The sequence below is a fragment of the Mytilus edulis genome, chromosome 12, assembly GCF_963676685.1.
Source record: "Mytilus edulis chromosome 12, xbMytEdul2.2, whole genome shotgun sequence".
Lineage (NCBI taxonomy): Eukaryota > Metazoa > Mollusca > Bivalvia > Mytilida > Mytilidae > Mytilus > Mytilus edulis.
This window is the reverse complement of record NC_092355.1, coordinates 50,271,573-50,294,955: the sequence shown is the minus strand read 5'-3', so window position 1 is coordinate 50,294,955 and position 23,383 is coordinate 50,271,573. Positions and strand designations below refer to the sequence as shown.

General features: G+C 31.2%; 1 protein-coding gene across 3 annotated transcripts; it reads left to right on the top strand.

The window, feature by feature from the left end:
- Nucleotides 1-382: 382 nt before the first annotated feature.
- LOC139498722 (D-erythrulose reductase-like) lies at nt 383-10,467 on the top strand. 3 transcript variants are annotated; one of them, XM_071287246.1, is made up of 8 exons: nt 383-408; nt 1,291-1,356; nt 2,388-2,485; nt 4,033-4,187; nt 5,253-5,295; nt 6,254-6,418; nt 7,321-7,435; nt 10,308-10,467. In XM_071287246.1, the coding sequence occupies exons 2-8, from the start codon at nt 1,305-1,307 to the stop codon at nt 10,409-10,411; spliced, it is 732 nt and encodes a 243-aa protein (XP_071143347.1). In that variant the 5' UTR covers nt 383-408; nt 1,291-1,304; the 3' UTR covers nt 10,412-10,467. The 3 variants fall into 3 exon arrangements, with proteins under 3 accessions (XP_071143347.1, XP_071143348.1, XP_071143346.1); XM_071287245.1 differs by lacking the exon at nt 383-408 and having other exon boundaries at nt 1,159-1,356; XM_071287247.1 differs by lacking the exons at nt 383-408; nt 2,388-2,485 and having other exon boundaries at nt 1,157-1,356.
- The last annotated feature ends 12,916 nt before the right edge of the window (nt 10,468-23,383 follow it).

Sequence of the window (23,383 nt, the reverse complement as noted above, 5' to 3'; positions counted from 1 at the left end):
GTAAAGGGGGTTCAAACTATATGACCCCATTCAAATGCACTGATCGGTAAAAAATTAAAAGGGGGTTCCAACCCCCGGACCCCCTCCTTGGATCCACCACTGAGGGGAACCTTGTCAATTTGTATATACAGCAATATTATTCATATATAAAGACAAACTAAGATTTTAATCTGCTTCCTCTGGAACCATATACACAGGCTCGATTACCGGATATTCATATGTTTGATTAGTGTTTTTTATGCTCCATTTATGGGTATTATGTTTTCTGGTCTGTGCGTCCGTTCGTTTGTTCGTCCGTTCGTCTAGTCGTTCGTTCGTATGTCCCACCTCAGGTTGTAGTTTTTGGTACAGTATGGATCGTGTATTTAAACTGGTTATAAACACCTTAAATTGATACTGGTTATTTATGGTATTGGATAGTAGGGGTATACGTTTTTTTTTAAATGTACGTATAGTAAGGGTTATATATCTGATCTGTAGTCAAGTCCCTATGAGAGCAATACTCTATTGAAATATAGTACTGTTTAAAAGATTTAGCACACCGCTTACATGTACAACTGACATGTATATGGGTATGGATAGGGTCGTCTTCATTTCTTTCGTTTTCTCTTTTTTATTTACATTCTCTTATCATATTAATAGCACCACATCATTCTTTATTCTATATATATATATTTATCTGATTTTTTTTTCTCTATTCTACTTTCTAACTTATTTTTTTCTGTACTCTTGGTCCATTATTTTCTATTTTGTAAATCTCATCCAGATCTTGTATTATTTAAAAAAAAAAACGCGAATACGAAACGCAATGCTTACTTAATGGCTTGTCACGTTAAAACACGAGAGTCAAAAATTGGAGTCACTTTTTTATTCTTTAATTTCTAGACTAGTTTGCTCTATTCTTGATTTGATTTTCCCTACATTTTCTGTTTTTTTTTTTTTTATATTTTAGCATCCCATTATTTTGTATTTTTCGATATTCTTTATTTTTTTACCCTTTATTCTGTACGTTTTGCCCATTATTCTCTAATCTGTAAACCCCGTCAAGACCCTCAAACATGTGTGCACGTAATACAAATGAATTAAAACAATGGAAAAGAGTACGGACATAATTATACCATATCCAACCTTTGTCATACACAACATCCTATCATATTTATAAGTGCGTGTATTAGATAAAAATGTTATGTAAATTGCACTGTGACTACACTATTAATCATACACGTAGTATGTGTTGGAATTTAAGCGGGTGAACTACTTAAATTGATACTGATTACATTTTGTATTTATAGTTTTTATTTGCAATGGAAATCCGTTTTGATGGTAAAACAGCCTTGGTTACAGGTTCAGGGAGAGGTAAGATTAATCCCGAAAGGGGTGCACATTAGATCTGTCATAACACTAACCTATCAAAGAGGAAAACATTTTTCGTAATATCCAACAATATACGATGGCAGCCATAGGTACAATGTACTTGGGGACAGGACAACTTTTTTGCTCTCCCCCCTTTTTTTTCTAAAATCCGTTATTCTTTCGTTTTCTATTAATTTCAATTATTTTCGCGTTTTATATTATTAAAACATAAAAACATTAAAATTATTTGTGTTTGCTATTTACTATCAATTCCAAGTTTACTATCCACAGTGATCACTGATATATTATAAAGAGAAATATCCCTCTTCGTGTCCGATTTTCTCCCGTGCGAGGCCATCATAGATCAACGGAATTAAACGACTGAATCATTCGTGTTACATTCGTCTAGACATTTTTAATAATTAAAAAGTTTAACATATTTGCAAGGCTGTCGATACTATTTTTTTTAAAAATATTTAACAAGGTCAATAGTTTTTCAGATTGCTTACATGTATGACGTCTTTTCACTAAATTCTTTGGATGCGTACTGATTTGATACATAAGTCAATAGAATGTTTTGTATATATATATAAACGAAGTGGCTATTTGTTCGGCTACCTAGACAAAATAGTGTATAGGATATTGGTCAGGCAATCACAATGTGCATGTCACAATTTTCACTATGTACGTGTGCTACTTTTTCCCTGCCAATAACAACTTTCTTATTTATAATGTGTATTTAGATTTGAATGATATTAAATTGACTATGCTTCCGGTAACTGCAAGTACTTCTATCGCTTTCTGCATTTTTTTCGTGCAATACTTTTAGGTTTAATTAAGCTGTTGATTTTGTCATATGAAGAATTTCACATTTTGTTATGCCCTTTGTAGCTTACTAATACGGTTTTAATTTGATCATTATTGAAGGTCTCAGCTAACTGTAGCTGGTTAAATGTCTGATCTTTTCTGGATAGATTTCTCATTTGCGATCATACATCTCCTCATTTTCGTACCTGACTTCTTCGATGTTTAAGGTATTGGTCGTGCTATTGCTAAACGATTAGTGGAATGTGGTGCTACGACATACGCTCTGAGTGTACTCAAAGATGAGCTGGACAGTCTGAAGGAAGAGGCAAGTATATTTTTTTGTTATAAATATATTTTTGCTTTTTTTTAAATTTGATTAAAAAAACCAGTCCGTTCAAAACCAAATTGAGTTGAAATATTAGGTTAAAATATGGTATAAGTGTAAACGATAAAAGATGTATGAAAAGATCGTGTACATAACGTTCAAAATGCAGAATTCTTCTCTGTATTTGACCTTTTCAATGACAAGTATGATTGAAAAAAGTAATGTTATAAATTTGTATGAGCAGGTGAACGTTTCTGTATGTGCCTTTCTCGAGCCAGGAGCCTGTTATTTAGTGGTTGTGTGTTTGTTGTTGTATATCATATTTGTTTTTTTCGTCTATTGTTTTGTATAAATAGGCCGTTTGTTTTTTGGTGGAAGAAGACTTCAAGTATTCTAAGGCCAATGGTGCCGACTTTAAAATAATTAATTCTCCGTATGCCGCATTCGTTTCTGTGTATTACAATTTCATAACAACTTTCGATTCCTGGCACCGATTTTAACATAATTAAGCATCTGAATCATTTAATTGGTAAATTAGGATTGAAAGACAATCACTATCGTAAATATGTACCCTTTTATGCATGTAAATTATTAGATTTCATCTCATCTACATGAACGTCATTTGTTTACTTGTAACTGGATGTTTTTACTGTAGATATTTGTAGTACGCATGCGTGAATTGGATTGGGTATCGGGACAACTCGCCCTGTTAACATGTTCGCCCTTGGTCTGTTCGTCCTGAGTTTTTCGCCCGTATAGCCCTGTGTTCATTTTCTTTACCCTTATCAAGGAATTTTTATGATAATTCTTTGCATTTATTAAAAAAATATTAATATTAAGTATATCGTTTAAAAACTCTAATAGAAAACGTGTTCCTTGTAAGACAATCGTGTTCAGCCAATCAAATTCTGTGTTTCTCATGATCAATTAATAAGCCAATCAAAAACATTTTCTCTGAAGATTATTCTCACATTCTAGATTTTGATCTTGTGCTGTTTTCATCTAGTTGTTAAATCGCCAGTGAACATGGCATGTGAATTTTCATCTGCAAGCAGGTTCTTACACAGCTGAAAGATAAAAGCATTGCTGATTGAAAAAAATCAATGATGCAGTTCTTCCATAAAGATGATAAATAGTATTTTTTACACTATTTTTTTGGCATAATACTTATTGTAACATATTTTTTTTTGTATTCAATTAAATCATTTAAAGGACAATGTACTATTCTTTTTTCACGAAGACAAACAAACAGGTTGCCCCCCCTCCCCCTGTAGTATCTCACGTTAGGAATCAAGAAGTTAATATATATATATCAATTTTTCAAGTTTCGTCCCTTTACGCTAACAATACGCGAATAATACAAATTATAATACAGACTCCACCGAGTTGACAAATAATTTTATGTTGTCGGTCAATTTAAAACGTATTGGTCATACTGTTTTCTGTGCATAAGTATTTCACAGAATAAGTTTAAGTCTACAATCAATACTGTTACTAACATTTTCGAGGAAACCCGACGACCTCATTTTATATTTTGTATTCTTAAGGTCCCTGAAATTCATACAGTACAAGTAGATTTGCGGGATTGGAAAAAGACGCGAGACGAAATAGGAAAAATTGAAGCTATTGATTTATTGGTGAATAATGCTGGTGTGTGTAAAATGAAAGATTTTCTAACAGCATCACAGGATGAACTAAACGAGTTAGTAATATATTGATTAATTGATTTACGTAATATATCGATCAGGTACATGTAAATATATGATCTCTGGATCTTAAAAATAATTTCGCATGTAATTAGAGCATACGGTACTATTCTATTTTTTTCCTAAAATTTTATACTTTCCCGAGATAAAGTTGTTTATCCTGCAGATATAATTACAAATGTAATATAATGCACGTAAAAATAGCAAAACTATATTGTGCAATTTGAATTTGAGATACCTTTGGCAAAAAATCGGTCTATATACCTTGTCTATATACATATGACGTAACACATCAATATGAAATCTGTTTTATTTAGTTCATGGCGTTAACGAAGTAGTAACAATGACAAAAAAAACTATAGCTAAAAGCGAACATTTTCGATGATGTTTTCAGTGTTAATAAGAGGAATAGAGGGGGGATAGGATTATTAAGGTAAGAAAAAGTAATCTTTAAAATATTTAAATTTGTTAAAAAAGAGGGACGAAAGATACCAAAGGGACAGTCAAACTCATAAATCTAAAACAAACTGACAACGCCATGGCTAAAAATGAAAAAGACAAACAGAAAAACAATAGTACACATGACACAACATAGAAAACTAAAGAATAAGCAACACGAACCCCACCAAAAACTAGGGGTGATCTCAGGTGCTCCGGCAGGGTAGGCAGATCCTGCTCCACATGCGGCACCCGTCGTGTTGCTTATGTGATAACAAATCCGGTAAATAGTCTAATTCGGTAGGTCACATTCAGGAAAGGAAAGGGAATTGTAGTTACGACGTAAGGAACATATCCGAAATCATTTGTGATACGGTTATTCCATAACGGTCAACCAACTCGTGATGGCGTCCGTAAAATTTACGAAGGGATGATTTCAACTTCACCATTTGGAACTCTTGGTTTAATAGCTTCCTTGTGAGCAGCAACCCTCTATCAAGAAAATCATGATAGGAAATGTGCATTGTATATTTTCCATCTTTTTACTGCATTTTTCTAAATAGATTCGGTGTGTTTGGTTTAAAATTATTGTAAATCATACATACTTACGTACTGTTTTATAGAATGATGGAAGTTAATTTTAATGCCGGTTTCAACGTTTCGCAGGTAATTATAGTTTATGAAATAAAACAGAAAATCACGAGTTACCCTTCTCACACTACTAGCCAAACGGGTGATCCAGTTTAACTTTAAACTGTTCACCTTTTCCTCAATATTTTGTATCTCCTCTGGGTTTTATTTTTGCAATCCATTAAAAAGTTATCGCAACAATTACAGCCAAATACATTGAGTGTATAGTGAAAGGTAGAATCCTTGGTTAGCTTGTTTGTTATCTGAACCGTGAGGTCATTATTAGGTAAGGTATACTACCTTCTTTTCAAAGTAGTACAGTCTTACAGACAGAAAGATTGGTTATGTGTCGGACTTAACTACTCTTAAAGGAGGGTAGTTTACCTTACCTTATAATGACTTCACGGTTCAGCTAACAAGCAAGCTAACCAAGGAGTCTACCTTTTACTACACACTCAATGCAATCGGCTATAAATTTAACTTTTATAAACAAAATTAATATTTTTAAACTTTACATCCGAAAAAAACCGGTGATGAACTTATTTGCCAAGGAGGAATAAACAGTTCCCGCTCGGACTTCAACAAACGTGCAAAATATTGACTATGTTGATCTTTTCTTTGTAGAACAAAAATTAAAGTTTAGGGCCATTTCAAGTTTTATTAGCCTCTGTTTACTTCTCGACCTCTGCAAACTCCCTTTTTTTTTTTGAAAATACAATGTATATGTAAAGGTACATTACTATTTAGAGAAGACATACCTCAGCAATGATATTTTATAATTTCTTAGGCAATAAAAGTTTAATTTTATACAGACAATACACAATTTCTTAAACATATGAGACCATGCAAGGTGTTAAATGAATACATTTCAACATATTAGAGCTGCACAAATAGATCAACTAAGGGAAAAAAAGAAAAAAAAAGAAAAAAAAAAGGACAAAACACAATAAAGACGAGATCTATATACTGAATGACACATGCCATTAATTTGCAGGTTGTTGCAAAATTGATGATTGAGAAAAAAATCTGTGGCAGCATTGTCTTCATTTCCAGTTTGTGTTCGACGTTTGCAATGGACAAACTGAGCGTGTACAGTTGCACGAAGTCCGCAATAGACATGTTAATAAAATGTATGGCCCTCGAACTTGGACCTCACAAGGTAGGTATGAATCTACAGATATCTAAAATTAACCGTTTAAGAATCTAAAGTACTATGGTTAATTTTATTCGTAGTACCCTTAAATGAAAATAACGTCGTGTCATTGGTTTAATGTTCATAGTTCAGGAAGTTTTGTACCAATCACGAAGTCTTGGTGTAAAAAAAAAACCGCATTAAATTTTGAAAAGTTGAATTGAAAGATTCAAGAATTTATTCTTCAGTTTTAAAGTCAAACTAGTACAGATATAATCTGTTTTTTTTAGTGTGCATTGTCATTGTCTTTTAATTATTATTCTACCATTTACTGTTTTAAATATTTTTTTATTAAGATAAACAATCTATTATTAAGTTTTCAACGAGTGTAAAGTCTAATGAGATTAATATATTAAAATGTGATTAAGCGTTGCTATCTTCTATCTCAATTAAGATTTAAATATTTATTTGGAAAGATATATAGTTTCTTCTCACAATTAAAATAAAAGATATTCTGACACGGAAAATAGATTGATTTAAAATAAACGGACAGATTCAGCGTTTCCTCAACATGCGCAATGTCTTTTTGTTTTCGTTGAATTTATCGACATTTACAAATTCTACATTTCCCTGCTTAGATATTGTACATTGCCAGGTCTATAATACCATTTCATTGTTGTGTTGTTTAATCTATTGCATACAAAGAATTCATTTCTGAAACTCCACAATTTTTTTCATTGAAAGTAACTATTAAGTTCACAGACCAAGATTTTGGAAAAGAAGAATCCATATAAAATATATTATATAATATTTCTTTTTTGCTAGACCAAACCAGAAGTATTTTGCTTGCCCTTTTAATGTCCTTTCAATCTGGATAATTAGTCCCCTCTTTGTCCACTACTGAATTATACAAATTGTTTTATTTTTAGATTAGAGTTAACTCAGTAAACCCAACGGTTGTTTGGACTGAAATGACCTTGAAAATCAAGGACCATATAAACAACATGCCTAACTTATCACTAACACCTCTCGGAAAGTTTGCTGGTAAGTATTGATAAAGGATGTTTGCAACACCTGTGTTAGACTGATACATATGTCTCTAATCTGAACGTAGGTATTGAGCCAGGGGACAGCACTCGTCAGTCTACGCTTGTGTTGATTTTTTTGTCAGATATTCGGAATCCTCTAGTTTTATACATGTAGTGCATATTTAAATTAAAATTTTCCCCAATAATCCAAACTTTTCTTTTCATCATTTATTTACTTAAAATCTATATATCCATTTTGGAAAATCATCAAACCTTGCTATCCTAGTTTTTCAAAGAAAAATAGTAACATTGTTCATGTTGTTAAATGTATGAAAATCTATAGAGAATCATTGTCAATTAAATTTTCAATAATGTAATATCTCAAAAAACAAGGACACTGATTTTTTTCAGCTCTCCGGTTTATATTAAATACTTTCAATTTATACCAGGCTTTAAAAAAAAATGGTAATTGTGAAATAGAGGGGCGAACATCCTAAATCTTATTTCCACTTTGTATACATTATCCAAATGTGAACAAGCAAATTTAAAAAACTCAATTACATCATAAATTAGTTTTATGAAATAAAGCTCTCTATCATTTAAAAGAGTTAAAACAATTAAACTTCGAAATGATTTTTTAAAAAGAAAACACATAACAACATCGCAAAAACAAGCTATAATTCGGTGTTCCTGACTTATCAGATCAGTCTCAACGGAAAAAGACGCATTTTACAAATTTTATAGATTAAGTTTGCGAGTAAAGTTTCCTTTCAATATATTCAAGTGTAAATCATTAATTGTTTACTATAATTCGATGCTGTAAAACGTCATCGGAGTCTGCACAAAACCTGACGAGTCAGCATAATGGTCAGGGTTTTGTCAACTGTCTCGTCCGTGTTTTCACAAAATTCGTCGGAAAGTACCAAGACATAAGCTTACATAATGTATACTGTAAATTCAGAAATTATTGCGATGTATTATAGCGTCAACTGCGACAGGGATATAATCGCAATGAATTAAACTCGAACTTTAGATTGGTTTATATGAATTAAACAGGACTTTTCACAAAATCGCAAAAGTTAAACTCTCATTTTTGTCTAAAATGATAAAATCGCAATACATTTGCAGTACATAAATATTCTGTGTGTTCTTCACAAATAATATAAGATGATCACGTGTTATACATGCTAGGTGTTGAAGTTGTGTATATTTTTAGTTTACTTTAGATTCCCCGTTATTTGTCTTCGTGCTATTATATTACTGTTGGTGGTATGTTTGTTGACAAGAACCTGTACTTATGCATCACGTCACCTGGGTAATGACTTTTTATGGTGCGATTCGGACACACAGCGTTTTCAGTTTTTGTTTTGAATTTTGTTTACCCATGTATATTTGTATTTACTTTTTTTTCGTTTTCGAGAAAGTATACTTTATGTATATTACTCCGTTTATTTGACTTGACTGGGCGGAGTATAACCAGTTCGCTCATAATAAACCAGTCCATCTATAGATAGGTGTTTTAGGATAAACTCATCAATGAAGTGTCCAGTCATTGTTTTGTAAACTTCTCTGATGACACTGATAGGTGATTAAAAATCACTAATAATTATAACGGCAATCATCCTTATCACAAACATCTTCAAATAGACTGTCCCTATGCAAATTAAAATGTAAGCTCCGCCCGATCAGTTGAAATAACATTGGTAATATACAGTATGTATTATCAGCGACACATTTTTGTTGTTGACGTCACTGACCAATTTACTCTTTATTTAGTCTTTGTTAGATTAATTTAGTATGTATTATCAGCGACACATTTTTGTTGTTGACGTCATTGACCAATTTACTCTTTATTTAGTCTTTGTTAGATTAATTTGTATGTTTGTTTGAATTCTTTGTTCAATTGTGTTGTATGTTTGTGTTGTATGTTCGTGTTGTATGTTCGTGTTGTATGTTCGTGTTGTATGTTCGTGTTGTATGTTCGTGTTGTATGTTCGTGTTGTATGTTCGTGTTGTATGTTCGTGTTGTATGTTCGTGTTGTATGTTTGTGTTGTATGTTTGTGTTGTATTATTTTACAGGTTTGGCTGCTTGATCCCAAATTTTATCACATTAACTTATAATGTGATAGTTAATAGATATTGGAAGATGTTGTGTGAGTGCTAAGGAGACAACACCCCATCCAAATAACAATAAGTAAACCGTTATAGGTCAATGTACGCCCTTCAACACGGAGCCTTGGCTTACACCGAACTACAAGCTATAAAGGGCCCAAAAATTACTAGTGTAAAACCATTCAAACGGGAAAACCAACGGTATAATCTATATAAAAAACGAGAAAAGAGAATGTATGCTAGGGTTGCTCACCTAATTTTGCCAACATAACTGAACTTTAAACAACTATCCTACAAGTTGGAGGTTTAGCTAGCTCAAAGCATAAAACTAGGTAAATCCAACCATTTTTATCGGAAAATGCATATACCAAGTCAGGAATGTGATTTTGACTTGTTCTGTTGATAGCATTTGATTTTAGTCGTATTTTATGTGATTCCCCTTTTATTATTTGTCTTTTGAGTTTAGTATCCAAGGTATAAATTTGAAATGACATAAAATTCCGCGACACTTCATGAATAATTTTCGGCTCAAAGACGTCACGACTAAACGTGACTTCATGCAAATGAAAACTGAAGGCTATTAAATATATTTTTTTTAATTTTAGATTTTAAGTTCGGCGTTGTTTATTTTCAAATATATATTAGTAATCAGCAATTGTTGGTTCAGACAATTAGTTCCTCCTTAGTTTCGACATGTGGATTTGTTGGTTACTCTCAGCGAATGAAAAAGATTGTTACACAAAACTTGCATTATAATATTGTTGTTGTTTTTCAGACAGAGAAGATATAGTAAACACTGTGTTGTTTCTTTTGAGTGATAAAAGTGGAATGATACACGGAGAATCTATCCGTATTGACGGGGGATTAGGCGTACACTGATTTTAATATCTACTTGAGTTTTGGTAGAAAAGCATAATAAAACAAACATCAACATTCTTCGTGTACTGTTATATATTCGTATTATATTGACAAAAACAGGACCAGTTCTTCCCTTTTCTAAGAAAACTGTGATGATTTTGTGCATTAAAATTACTAATGTATAAATGAAAGCATACCACACCGAAGTATCAAGCATCGATGTCTTCTGTCTTCGTTTATGATTTGTCGAATAACGTTCATAGACCAACAATATTTTGATTACATCTGACAAAAGACTGATCATTTGATCTTTGTTTGATAGATGTCTAGTATGTATTCATTTTACATATTCATATTTTATATGATTATGTTAGTACCATTATATATGACAACTGACAAATTTCACGATCAGTAGTATGTAATCGCCACACGAAGAGCAGCAGATGGTTACAATTCCTAAATTCTTGTGCTCAATATGGCATTTCGTACTCTTGACAAACTAACTCTTGGGACGAAATGCATTATCTTGAAAGCGACCTAACTACATTATTCTTGACTTGGAAACGGTGTGTTAAATCTGGTTTTGTAGCTAGTAAAACTTCCACTTCTATGACAGTTGACTATAGCTCCGTTATATTGACAAAAGTGGGTGAGCTACACAAACAAACAATGTGTAAACATCTGGGATCCAGCAGTCATACTGTACAGACCAAACATTTAGACAAACATCTTTTAGCTTTGTATATATAAAAAAAAACAATCTTGCAGAGACTTCAAATAAAAATGTAAAGTTAATAGCTAATTTGACATTGACGTTATCAAAATAAAGTGTATTAATATTTTACACTTTCATACAAAAGTTAACATAAGTCCTGCCTTTTAGTTGTCTCTCTCGGTTCGCAACTGTTTTTTAATGTTTGCCTGGGTAAATTGATAAAAAAAAACCCAACAATTCCCGTCTAAAACAAATAATGATTCCCTCAAAGTTCTTTGTACCATTGAAATCCTTTTTGTCATCTAAAGTGCCTTTTAATTGTTTTAACCGACACTTAAACATGATTAAAGAATCTCCTTCTATATGATTTACGCGTTTGCTAACTTATGGTTAGTGTTTTGATTTTTAAAACTCATATCCTTATAAACTAAAAAAAGAGAATTGTAGTGACGGTAGAATTTAGAATTAAAACGTGGAAAGTGTCAAAAAGACAACAACAGATAACAAAGTAGAACAAAGCCAAAGACTACCAATTGGTCTTCAGCGTATCAAACAATCCAACAACTGGAGGCGGGCTACACCTGGCCCCTTGAAATTAGTGCAGTTCAGCGAAATGGATATCATACTGAACTCCGCGAACCATATAAATAAACCAAAATTGAAAAAAAAAGAAGGCTTCAGATTCGTGACTTGGGAAAAGATAAAAATGCGACGGGTTAAACTGAATAAATTGACCTAGCTCTGACTGCCGATTTGGCTTGTTAGATTGTTTTCCTTGACCCAATTCGATTTAAGCAAGATTACACATAACATTTAAATGTCAAACACATTGTTGACATTTCATATTGTTTTCATTGTTAAAATTCGGTTTAGGCTTGAGTACACAATGACATGAACAACAAAATGTCATATACATCTATTCTAATTATGGATATTTGGAAAAGCAAAAAAGAGCAGAATATTAGATTAACACCTATGCCTAGTTCTCTGACGTCAATGATGGTATTTCATTCTAGGGAGACTTTCATCTGGAACAAAATGTTTAATGTTATCTATATTGAATCTTATTAGATTATATCCCGATAACATTAATCCTCTGGTTTTCACATGGAATACATGTAATGTATTACAAGGAACCGGTATGGATACGGACACGCTATTTATGAAACACTAAATAATACAGAACAAAAACATTTAATTTGAATTTAGATTCAAAACAAAATTTAGAATAAATTTAAACAATTTATTAATAGAAAAGGGAGTATATCTTAAAATGCCTAGATTATGCAAAAATTGCAAATAAATTGAATCTGAAATTCATTTCTTTTTATATTGTGACAGTAACAGTAATTAAAGAAAAGTTTATTTTGATTGTTCATAAAGGTATCTTAGAGCTGTAAAAAATCAAATCACAAAAATACTGAACTCAGAGAAAAATTCAAAACGGAAAGTCCCTAATCAAATGGCAAAATAACTAGCTCAAACACATCAAACAATTGGATAAAAACTGTCATAACTCCTGACTTGATACAGGGATTTTATTAAGTAGAAAATGTTAGATTAAACCTGGATCACACATTCAGGTAAATAAGCTCGGATCCTTTTTGAAACGTCTATAGAGCTGAGGACAAGAGACTTAAATTATTTAATTTTATTATTTCTTCATGCTTTTAACGTTAGCACCTTTTTTTCCTTTTTAAAAAAGATAAAAAAAAAAATAATAACAAGGATTTTATTAGATATGTAATCAAATCATTGAATAAAAACTAGGGATTATTGGCAAACATTAAATGGATAAAAGGGATTCCAAATATCTGGCAAAAAAATAAAAACGTTCCACGATTTTGCAAACGAAACGGCATTGTGAAGAAGTTGTTTACCAGACGACAGACTGTTCCCGCTTTGTAGTTTTATAAGAAAGAAAAAAACCCGAAACGTTAAATCGGTTACCAGTAAGATAGAGTTACTTCCCTTAGTGTCGGAAGTCACCTTAAATGGATAGATAAAGGGGATTCCAAATATCTGGCAAAAAAATAAAAAAACTAGAGCAGCGAACATTCTTAAATAACAGTTTATAAATAAGGGCAATTGTAGTATACCGCTGTTCAAAACTCATAAATCCATAGACAAAAAACAAAATCAGGGTAACAAACTAAAACTTAGGGAAACGCATTAAATATAGGAGAACAACGACACAACATTAAAATGTTACACACACAGAAACGGGCTAAGTATTAGACAAAATGAGAATAACAAATATACCATCAAAACCAAATACATGAATTTGGGATAGATAAGTACCGTGACACGTCGTTATAGTAATGTGAATTCGAATAGCTTAATATTAGTTTGCCATATTTGCCTGCTGTGTTTTAAAACATAACTCTAAATATCTCTGATATTTACATGTAAGTTCAAATTACCTTTTGCTTTAAAATTGTAAATTTATGTTTATTTTCTTGTCATCATTACTGTTTGATTATTTTTTTATTATTACATTTTGTTGATGGCCCAAGGACCTTTGAAATTCTGTGTGATATTTTGTCATCTCAAGGTATTTCACTTCGCAGATTTTTTTTTTTTTCAGTCAAAGATAGTGACAGAGTTATTCATCAGTACAATGGCATACACGTTATCAGAAAACATGTTTTTAGTTTGACCTTTGTCTTTCAGTCATTGGTGACATTTAAACATATTCACTTGTTTAGGGCCATTTATAATCTGCAATTGACTCATCAGATTTGCCTGTGAATTGAGCATTTAATTGTCCTTCAAAACCTGTTAGACAATATAACAGATTAGAAGATTCGGTTTGAGTGTCAATGCAACCACTATCTATGATATACCAAACTACGTTTAAGTTAGCAACTATAGCATGTATAGGTCAATGAACGGTATAAAAACAATGAGTATCACCGTGACTTTGCATAAACATTTAAAAACGAAAATGGTTAGGGTACAAGCAGGTTGTATGTTAAACTCAAACCTACATCATGCAAACTACTACTTTTGTCAACGTCCTTTGTCAAACATAAGTGTGATCATCAAAGATTCTGCTACATAATTTGTACAACCAAATTATACAAAATACAATAATGTTAAAAAAAACCTCAACAAATCTAAGAACAGAAATCACAGGAAGGGAAACACACAATAAAATATTAAGGTATTTCTAAAAATTAATTATGACTATAAACTTTCTGTAAATGTTAACACGAATAGAGTTGTAACATTATTTATATTATGTTCTATTGTTCAATATAGATTTTAAAAAAATCCAGAAAATGAACACGGTTTTGTATTCAACAACGAGGCTACGCTATAAAGGGTAACGGTATGATAAATATAGCTCAATGTAACGGAGACAAACAGCAACTTTTGTTTATATTAAAATAGAAGTTAACCAAAGAAACCCAGAGGTATCATGTAGCAAGCAATAACAGCCACAGTATTATTAGGGATTTAAACAGTTTTGTCAACACAAGAAGGGACTTTTTTCAGATAGGTATAAAAAAAAACGCCATCGTAATGCTCAGTACCGATTTTAGAAATTCAAAGTAATTAAATGCTGGTTCAAACCCATGTTCAACTAATGAATTAACTACACTTTTCGACAGTTTAGATAGATAATGATGTTATGCAATGGATTATTTAAGTATCTACATGATGTTAGATCAGACATGTTTATTACTCTTTTGTCAAACATATATCGGTTTGTATTAATTTAACAAAAACAAAATCAATATCTATACTCTTTACGATACTGATTGTACTGCACTGGAAAAGCATTTCGACACATTATATCTCTGCGATGCTTAATGACTTAATTTTTCTGATACAAACATTAAAGAGCTTGGTCAAAAATGCCAATGACATGACCAAAACAAAATCAAGAAAAAGGCGAAAAGCCAACACTTTTCAAAACACAAGAGAGAAAACCAACAAATTAATAATAAGAACACCACCCAAAATAAAGAAACTAGTAGTTTACCGCTGTTAGAAATTCATCAATAGATTGAGAAAAAACGAATCCGGGTTACAAACTTAAAGTGAGAGAAACACATCAAACATAAGAAGAGATCACCCCTAGTTTTGGTGGGGTTCGTGTTGCTTATTCTTTAGTTCTCCTTGTTGTGTCATGTGTTATATTGTGTGTCTGTTTGTCTTCTTTCATTTTAAGCCAGGCGTTGTCAGTTTATTTTCGTTTTATGAGTTTGACTGTCCCTCTGGTATCTTTTGTCTCTCTTTTATACATGTTATACATATTAGCATTAGTCAGCACTGTAAATTATTTATCATTTCAATGTTTTTCTGTCTAATCTATGGGTACATTTTATGTTCTTATTAACCTGTTATTAACTTTCAAATTGAATGCTGTATATTATTTTTTCTCAGCGGTGAACTTAAATGTCTTCATAAACAATGATTTAAAAATGTTTACCTTTTAGAGTTGTGATTTAACTGTGATTCGCATTTCTGTATATATGCAATTGTGCAGTTATACACAACATACTGTGATTGTGACCGTAGTAATGAACGTTATATTCAGATTGGATTCCAAAAGATATCCGGAAACAGATAAAGATAAAAATTGAACTCATACTTTGACAGTTAAGTTGACAGTAATATTTGTGTAATACTTCTTGTAAACTTTTGTATAATAAATATTGTTAACTTCTTGCTAACTTTCTTCCCCCTAATTTTTTTCTTGCGTAATTTTGTTGTTTCAAAAGACGTCGCTTAGATATTTGGAATATGATATCGTATAGTTTATACGCTTTTAAACTGACAACCGCGTAACTAAATACTTTACGTTGTAAGAGTTATCTCCCCAAACACTGTTTTCTTGTGGCCACTACTTCTTTGAACCGTAAAAGATTATGACAAATTTATTTTACCAAATTGCTGGTTACATCTTCAGGATTAGGAATTTAGTTTTGACCGAAGCTATCCGGAGACTCCATATGAGAGAGTTATTCCCCCATATGTATTTGATATAAGTAATTTGCATTTCTAACTGGTAAACCATAAGTGATAGAGATCCTAGGACCCAACAAAAATTAGGTCAAGGTCAAAGGTCAAGGTCATATTCTTAATTTTTATTTTGGCTTCTTTTTACTTATTTTCAAAACCTTATAACATATCAACATCTTATTTTCACTAAATTGTTAGTTGTGACATGCCGTTACTTATAAATTTTGGTTGAAAGGGTGCGTAAACAATAAATAGGAGTTTTCGACAATATTATATTTAGAATTATGCGTAAAGTGATATAACTCATTAACCATACATAATAAAGACCTAGGATCTTTTGATTTGAGATCCTTGGTTTATGACCTTGAAATTGAGGTCAAAGTCATTGGTAATTTGCACGTTCTAGATTTTGACCTTTGCTTTGAATTCATATTTATACATTATAAAGCCATAGGAACTGACATTTTAGATTGATTTTTAATATTTTGATAATAAAATAGATCTTTACTTGTGGCAAGACCTTCAATTGTTCTTTGAACAATTGGTTTTTAATTGATTTGTGTCTTTTGTTGGCTACAATTTAAAAGTAATTTCTGGCCGCAACAAAAGATATTGAGGAAAAAAAACAAATCCGGGTTTGTCTTTTTATCAGCTTTGATAGTTTGAATAAGTTGTAAATTTAAGTAGCGGGAGAAGCAGAATAATTCAAAATATGATTCAACCCCAAATTTAAATTCAAATTAAAAAAAAACCAAATATTAAAGATTTAAAGAACAAAAAAAAACGAAAACAAAAACAAAAAACGCTCAAGGGTTTCCTGACTTTGAAGAGGCACATTCACATTTTTTGCAGTTAACTCTTATACCATGTATACCTCTGCTATTTATAATCTCAACAACTGGACAGACAAGAAATGTTTACAAGAACATACAATCCTGCTTTACAAATCATATCAATATCAATATCGACCTTTATCTTACCTCCTATACAATTCTAGGAATATGATAGGTTAAAAGTGTCAGCGAGGAGACCGTGTATATTTTATATTTGGTTAGTAGGGAGGCGGGGCTTATTGCATACACGGTTATATATTCGGTTAGCAGGAGGGCGGGGCTTATTTCATACACGTTTAGTAGTGGTGTTACGTCCCTTTGTAAAAACAAAACGGTACTGAGAAAAAAAAATCTTCACGGTTTCACAAACTAACAAAATTATGATTAAGATTGAAATAAATTCATAAAAAACATTTAAACCTAACAAGTTGTTATTGTTGGCATCTGTTTTTGTAGGATCAAGGGAATAAGTTTCTTACTGCTAACAGTGTTATAGACTTGCTTATTTTGATAGCCGGGTGACAAGTCTAAACACAAGGTAAGATAGTCGGTAAGATAAATTTGTTACATAGTGTGCTAGTGACGTAATATGGTATATATTGGGTCAGTAAATTTCATAGGGGGATTCGAGCTTCGCTCTCACTCCATATGAAATTTACTGTCCTCATATTTACCGTATTAGGTCACTAACACACCATGTAACTAATACTATTGGTCGCATTAGTTAATGGCGATGAATCTTTTGGGGAGATATGATATCAATTAATATTTTTGTTTTTTAAACCTACTTGTCCCGTGACATGATCCATGTTACTTATCATAAAGACACAACTTTGAAACTTTAACAGTGGTACATAATTTTAGTATAACTTAAACTCATAGAAATTCATGGCATATACACGTTGAATTGTAAAATGACACATAACCCTATGATTTGACCTTTGCAATAATTACGTGTGCATATGAATTGTCAAATCCAGGATATGATTGGTAACGAAGGTTTATAGTACAGGTGACACCGTTCCGTCTGTAAAAGGGGTTCCTATTGGACATTACATCTTTAATATTTACAGAAATCAATGTTAAACAAGTCAAAATTTAACTAGTCAGCAGTTTGTCAAATATTGTTTAATATATTATTCCCACATGATTCAGTGTGTAAAGACAAAACTGACCTTTAGTTATACCTTGAACTTTATTTGGTATATACTATAATTAATGAAGTGCGAACATACGATTGATAAATTGGTTAGCAATAATTACCAAGTTTTTACACACAGTTTAATTCTTATCATCATCTGATAATTTTTAATTTGAGACATTGCATCAGAAAACACAAAAGTATAAATAATACAGTTTTTACAGTGTAACAAATTTAAAGGGAAAAGGGTAAACATTATATCCTTTACCCCCATGGTAAAAAGAAACAATCGTTAAATCGATTTCAACATAAAAGCCTCTTAAGTTACATACAAAAGGTGTTTTGGGATGCACTTATGAATTTATCATACACAATGTCTTGATGCATTTTTTTTCCTCCACAGGAAAGGTTACCGTAATACTATATGTGTTCTAAAATTCAATTTAAACTTTTAACATACCATATGCATGTCCCACAACTACCCAACCAACTGATAACAGCAGTTAATACCTAATGGTTTTGTCTACAAGCACAATTTTAAATATAACTCGTCAACAATATTCTTTTTATTTGTCAACAATGTAATATAATGCACATACTGTCTTAAATTTTGAAAACAAAGCAATACAAATTATACTGACCTTAAAAAGTACCTTGAATTATAATTGTGTAAATACTATAACTAATGAAGTATGAACATAATATGATCAATACATTGGTTAGTAAATAGCAAAAAATATCAAGGCTTCATAAACAGTTTGGTACTTACATGTATCAATTTCTCATTAATTATGTTGGCTAGTCATGACAAGAACAAACCAGTTTGAAATTTCCAAAACAAAAAGATACAGAACTGAATGTAACAAATTTGAAGAGAAAAGAGTAAACAGGAACTTATTAAGACCAAAGGAGCATTATCTACGAAACATGAAAACAAATGATTTTGTTTTATTCAATCATTAAAGAATTTGAATTACTAGTAGTAAATAAAGGCAACAGTAGTATACCGCTGTTCAAAACTCATAAATCCATGGACAAAAAACAAAATCGGGGTAACAAACTAAAACCGAGGGAAACGCATTAAATATAAGAGGAGAACAACGACATAACACTAAAATGTAACACACATAGACAAAATTCCACGAGAATAACAAATATAACATATATATATATAACATCAAAACCAAATACATGAATTTGGAATAGACAAGTACCGTAACACGTCTTATCGCAATGTGAACTATCCATTCGCTTTAAGCAGCAAATTTGTTTCAATTCTGTTTATAAAAGCTAAAACACATCTCTAATGAATTTGACAGCTAATGCTATTGTTTTTGTACCATCGAGCCACCTTAAGCCGTTTCAATCGATTTTTAATTTTTTTCTTATGTTGTACTGTTACACCATCATAGGTTAGTGGGAGGGTTTGAGCCAATTTATTCTTTCTTCATTATACAATATGTGCCTGTTCCAAGTTAGGGGCCTGTAGTTCAGTAGTTGTCGTTCATTCATGTTCATGTCTGTCAAAATTTGTTTTACGTAAATTGGCAATAAAACCACATCTCCCTATTTTTTTCTCCTGATTCTGTTAATGATTTTTTGAAAACGAAGAAGGGGTATTCAGTCCCTTTGACAAGAAAAACAGTTATGAACAAAATAAAGTCATGCAGTATCTTCATTCATTTATTGGTTTTTTTTTGTCATTTTAAGCTTTAAATTTGTTTATACTTTTTGTTATTAAATGTTTACTTACCTATTGTAATACTTCATCTCTATTCTTAATATATACCAGCTTTGACAAGTTTTTGGTATGACTATAAAACAAACAAAAGTATTTATTTAAAAAACAATATTTCCGTTCTCCTTAACTGGCTACCTTACAACACACTTATTTTCATTAACCTGTGTACATTATTCCATTCGGTGGTATTTCGTTCCGGGTTATGGTTGTTTTTTCTTAAATTTTTTAACATCTCACCACTTATTTTATTTTAGTTTATTGATTTTGTATTTACATTGTGTCATGTTATTCGTTCAGTGTGTTTTATATCTGTTCATTTGGTTGTGTTAATTGAGTTAAGCCTTTCAATTGATATTTTAAAGTTTGTCTTTCTATGTTGTGATGTTACACTGTTGTTTCATGTTAGAGTGACAATTGAAACATATTAAAACGTTTAAACTCTCTGCATTTGTTTGCACCTGTTCTAAGTCAGGAACCTGGTTCTAGTGGTTGTTGATGTTGTTGATAATTGCTCGTTTCTCGTTTTTATAAGATTTGACAGTTTTGTTTTTCTGTTTGAATGATTTTAAATTGGTTATTTTTGGGCCCTTTAAAGCTTACTGTTTGGTGTTGAAGACCGTAATTTGATTTATAATGACTTACTTTTACAAAATGGGACATGGATGGAGAGTTGTCTCACTGACACTCATACCACATATTCTTATATCTATCCAGCTCCTTTTTTCTAAAGGGATCCGTTTTGATCTGCCGATCAGATAGATATACAGTCATATGTTTCTCATGATGGGTATATACTAATCAATAAAAGGGAAATATGGACCTGGTAACACCTTACTATTTGCCAAGCTACGAACAGAATCAGGTATCAAGAAAATATCTGCCTTGCGAAAATCACCAAAGAGGAACTTTACTGGGACAAAACACGGGTTGTTTTTAAAACTTCCTGTCCCCTTTTTGAAATTACAATACCGGGTAATTGAACTGTCAAATATTTCGTAAAGGAACAATTAAACCTGGTTCATTCAATTGATTTCAATTGCATTTGTTTTTTTTTGGTTTTTTTAGAGTCTTATATTTCGGAAACAATGGTTTAAGTCAATTATTCTTGAATTTATAAAATTGTTCGTATTTGATTTTCTGGTTGTTTTAATCTTTAAATATAATAATCATTTGTAAAACAACCGGACAAAAATAGAGGCTAGACGAGCTTTCTGTAGTTTCGGAACGAGTACAAACAGGTTTTATGTTTTTCGACAATATTACATGTAAATATGGAATAGAGAATAATTGATACGGCGAATGTATTTAAGAGACAACAACCCGACCAAAGGGCAGACAACAGTCGAAGGCCATCATGCATATATAACGCGTTATCATGTTTATGATGCAAATGAAATTTGACATCATTGAAGTGTACAATGTAATTTTAAAAACAGATTCGAAATGAGCTTTTCAACCGAATCTATGCATTACAAAAAGTCAAAATAACAAAATGTCAATGCGTAAATATCAAACATTTGAATCCTATTAGTAAGGAGTTAAGGAAGAATGCTTGCAAATGTTTCTACTGGAAAAAAACTTTACAATTTCTATTTGATATACCAAGCTTGGAATAGTGTAGATGATTGATCCAACGGTATACACAATTTGTATTATTCTCACCAGACACAAGTTGGTTCCTTTTTCCTTTTTCCTTTTTCGATATTCAAATTTTGAAAATATTACAAGTCCAAACTGAATTTTTTTTTTCCTTCAAAATTTTTTTTCCTCAAAATTTTTTTTCCTCAAATTTTTTTTTTCCTCAAAATTTTTTTTTCCTCAAAATTTTTTTTCCTCAATTTTTTTTTTCCTCAATTTTCATTTCCTCAAATTTTTTTTTCCTCAAATTTTTTTTTTTCCTCAAAATATTTTTCCTCAAAAAGTTTTTCTTCAAATTTTTTTGTCATTTCCTTATTCGTTTTATTTTCCTTTTTCGATTATCATCCTTATTTGATTTCCATTTCCTTATTCGATTTTCATTTCCTTATTCGATTTTCTTTTCCTTATTCGGTTTCTTCTTCCTTTTTCAATATTCATTTCCTTTTTCGGTTCCTATTTCCTTATTCGGTTTCTATTTCCTTATTGGATTTTCATTTCCTTATTCGATTTCCATTTCCTTATTCAATTTTCATTTCCTTATTCGGTTTCTTTTTCCTTTTTCAATATTCATTTCCTAATTCGGCTTCTATTTCCTTATTCAGTTTCTATTTCCTTATTGGATTTTCATTTCCTTATTCGCTTTCCATTTCCTTATTCGATTTTCATTTCCTTATTCGGTTTCTTTTTCCTTTTTCAATATTCATTTCCTTTTTCGGTTTCTATTTCCTTATTCGGGTTCTATTTCCTAATTGGATTTTTGTTTCCTTATTCGATTTCCATTTCCTTATTCGATTTTCATTTCCTTATTCGGTTTCTTTTTCCTTTTTCAATATTCATTTCCTTTTACGGTTTCTAGTTCCTTATTCGGTTTCGATTTCCTTATTGGACTTTCATTTCCTTATTCAATTTCCATTTCCTTATTCGGTTTCTTTTTCCTTATTCGGTTTCTTTTTCCTTATTCGGTTTCTTTTTCTTTTTTCAATTTTCATTTCCTTTTTCGGTTTCTATTTCCTTATTCGGTTTCTATAACCTTTTTCGATTTTCATTTCCTTATTCGGTTTCCATTTCCTTTTTCAATATTCAAATTTTGAAAAATATTACAAGTCCAAACTGAATTTTTTTTTTTCCTTCAAATTTTTTTTTCCTCAAAATTTTTTTTTCATCAAAATTTTTTTTCATCAAAATTTTTTTTTCCTCAAATTTTTTTTTTTCCTCAAATTTTTTTTTCCCCTCAAAATGTTTTTTTCCTCCAATTTTTTTTTTCCTCAAAATTTTTTTGGCTCAAAATTTTTTTTCCTCAATTTTTTTCCCTCAAATTTTTTTTTCCTCAAATATTTTTTTTTCCTCAAAAAGTTTTTCTTCTAATTTTTTTTTCATTTCCTTATTCGTTTTCTTTTTCCTTTTTCGATTATCATCCTTATTCGATTTCCATTTCCTTAGTCGATTTTCACTTCCTTATTTGATTTTCTTTTCCCTATTCGGTTTCTTCTTCCTTTTTCAATATTCATTTCCTTTTTCAGTTTCTATTTCCTTATTCGGTTTCTATTTGCTTATTGGATTTTCATTTCCTTATTCGATTTCCATTTCCTTATTCAATTTTCATTTCCTTATTCGGTTTCTTTTTCCTTTTTCAATATTCATTTCCTTATTCGGTTTCTATTTCCTTATTCAGTTTCTATTTCCTTATTGGATTTTCATTTCCTTATTCGATTTCCATTTCCTTATTCGATTTTCATTTCCTTATTCGGTTTCTTTTTCCTTTTTCAATATTCATTTCCTTTTTCGGTTTCTATTTCCTTATTCAGTTTCTATTTCCTAATTGGATTTTCGTTTCCTTATTCGATTTCCATTTCCTTATTCGATTTTCATTTCCTAATTCGGTTTCTATTTCCTTTTTCAATATTCATTTCCTTTTTCGGTTTCTAGTTCCTTATTCGGTTTCTATTTCCTT

Excerpts from the sequence above, each read along its gene's own strand:
- LOC139498722 (XM_071287246.1), top strand. The coding sequence starts at position 1,305 with ATGGAAATCCGTTTTGATGGTAAAACAGCCTTGGTTACAGGTTCAGGG. Across the intron at positions 1,357-2,387 it reads GGTTACAGGTTCAGGGAGAG|GTATTGGTCGTGCTATTGCT; the intron begins GTAAGATTAATC and ends TCGATGTTTAAG. Across the intron at positions 7,436-10,307 it reads ACCTCTCGGAAAGTTTGCTG|ACAGAGAAGATATAGTAAAC; the intron begins GTAAGTATTGAT and ends GTTGTTTTTCAG.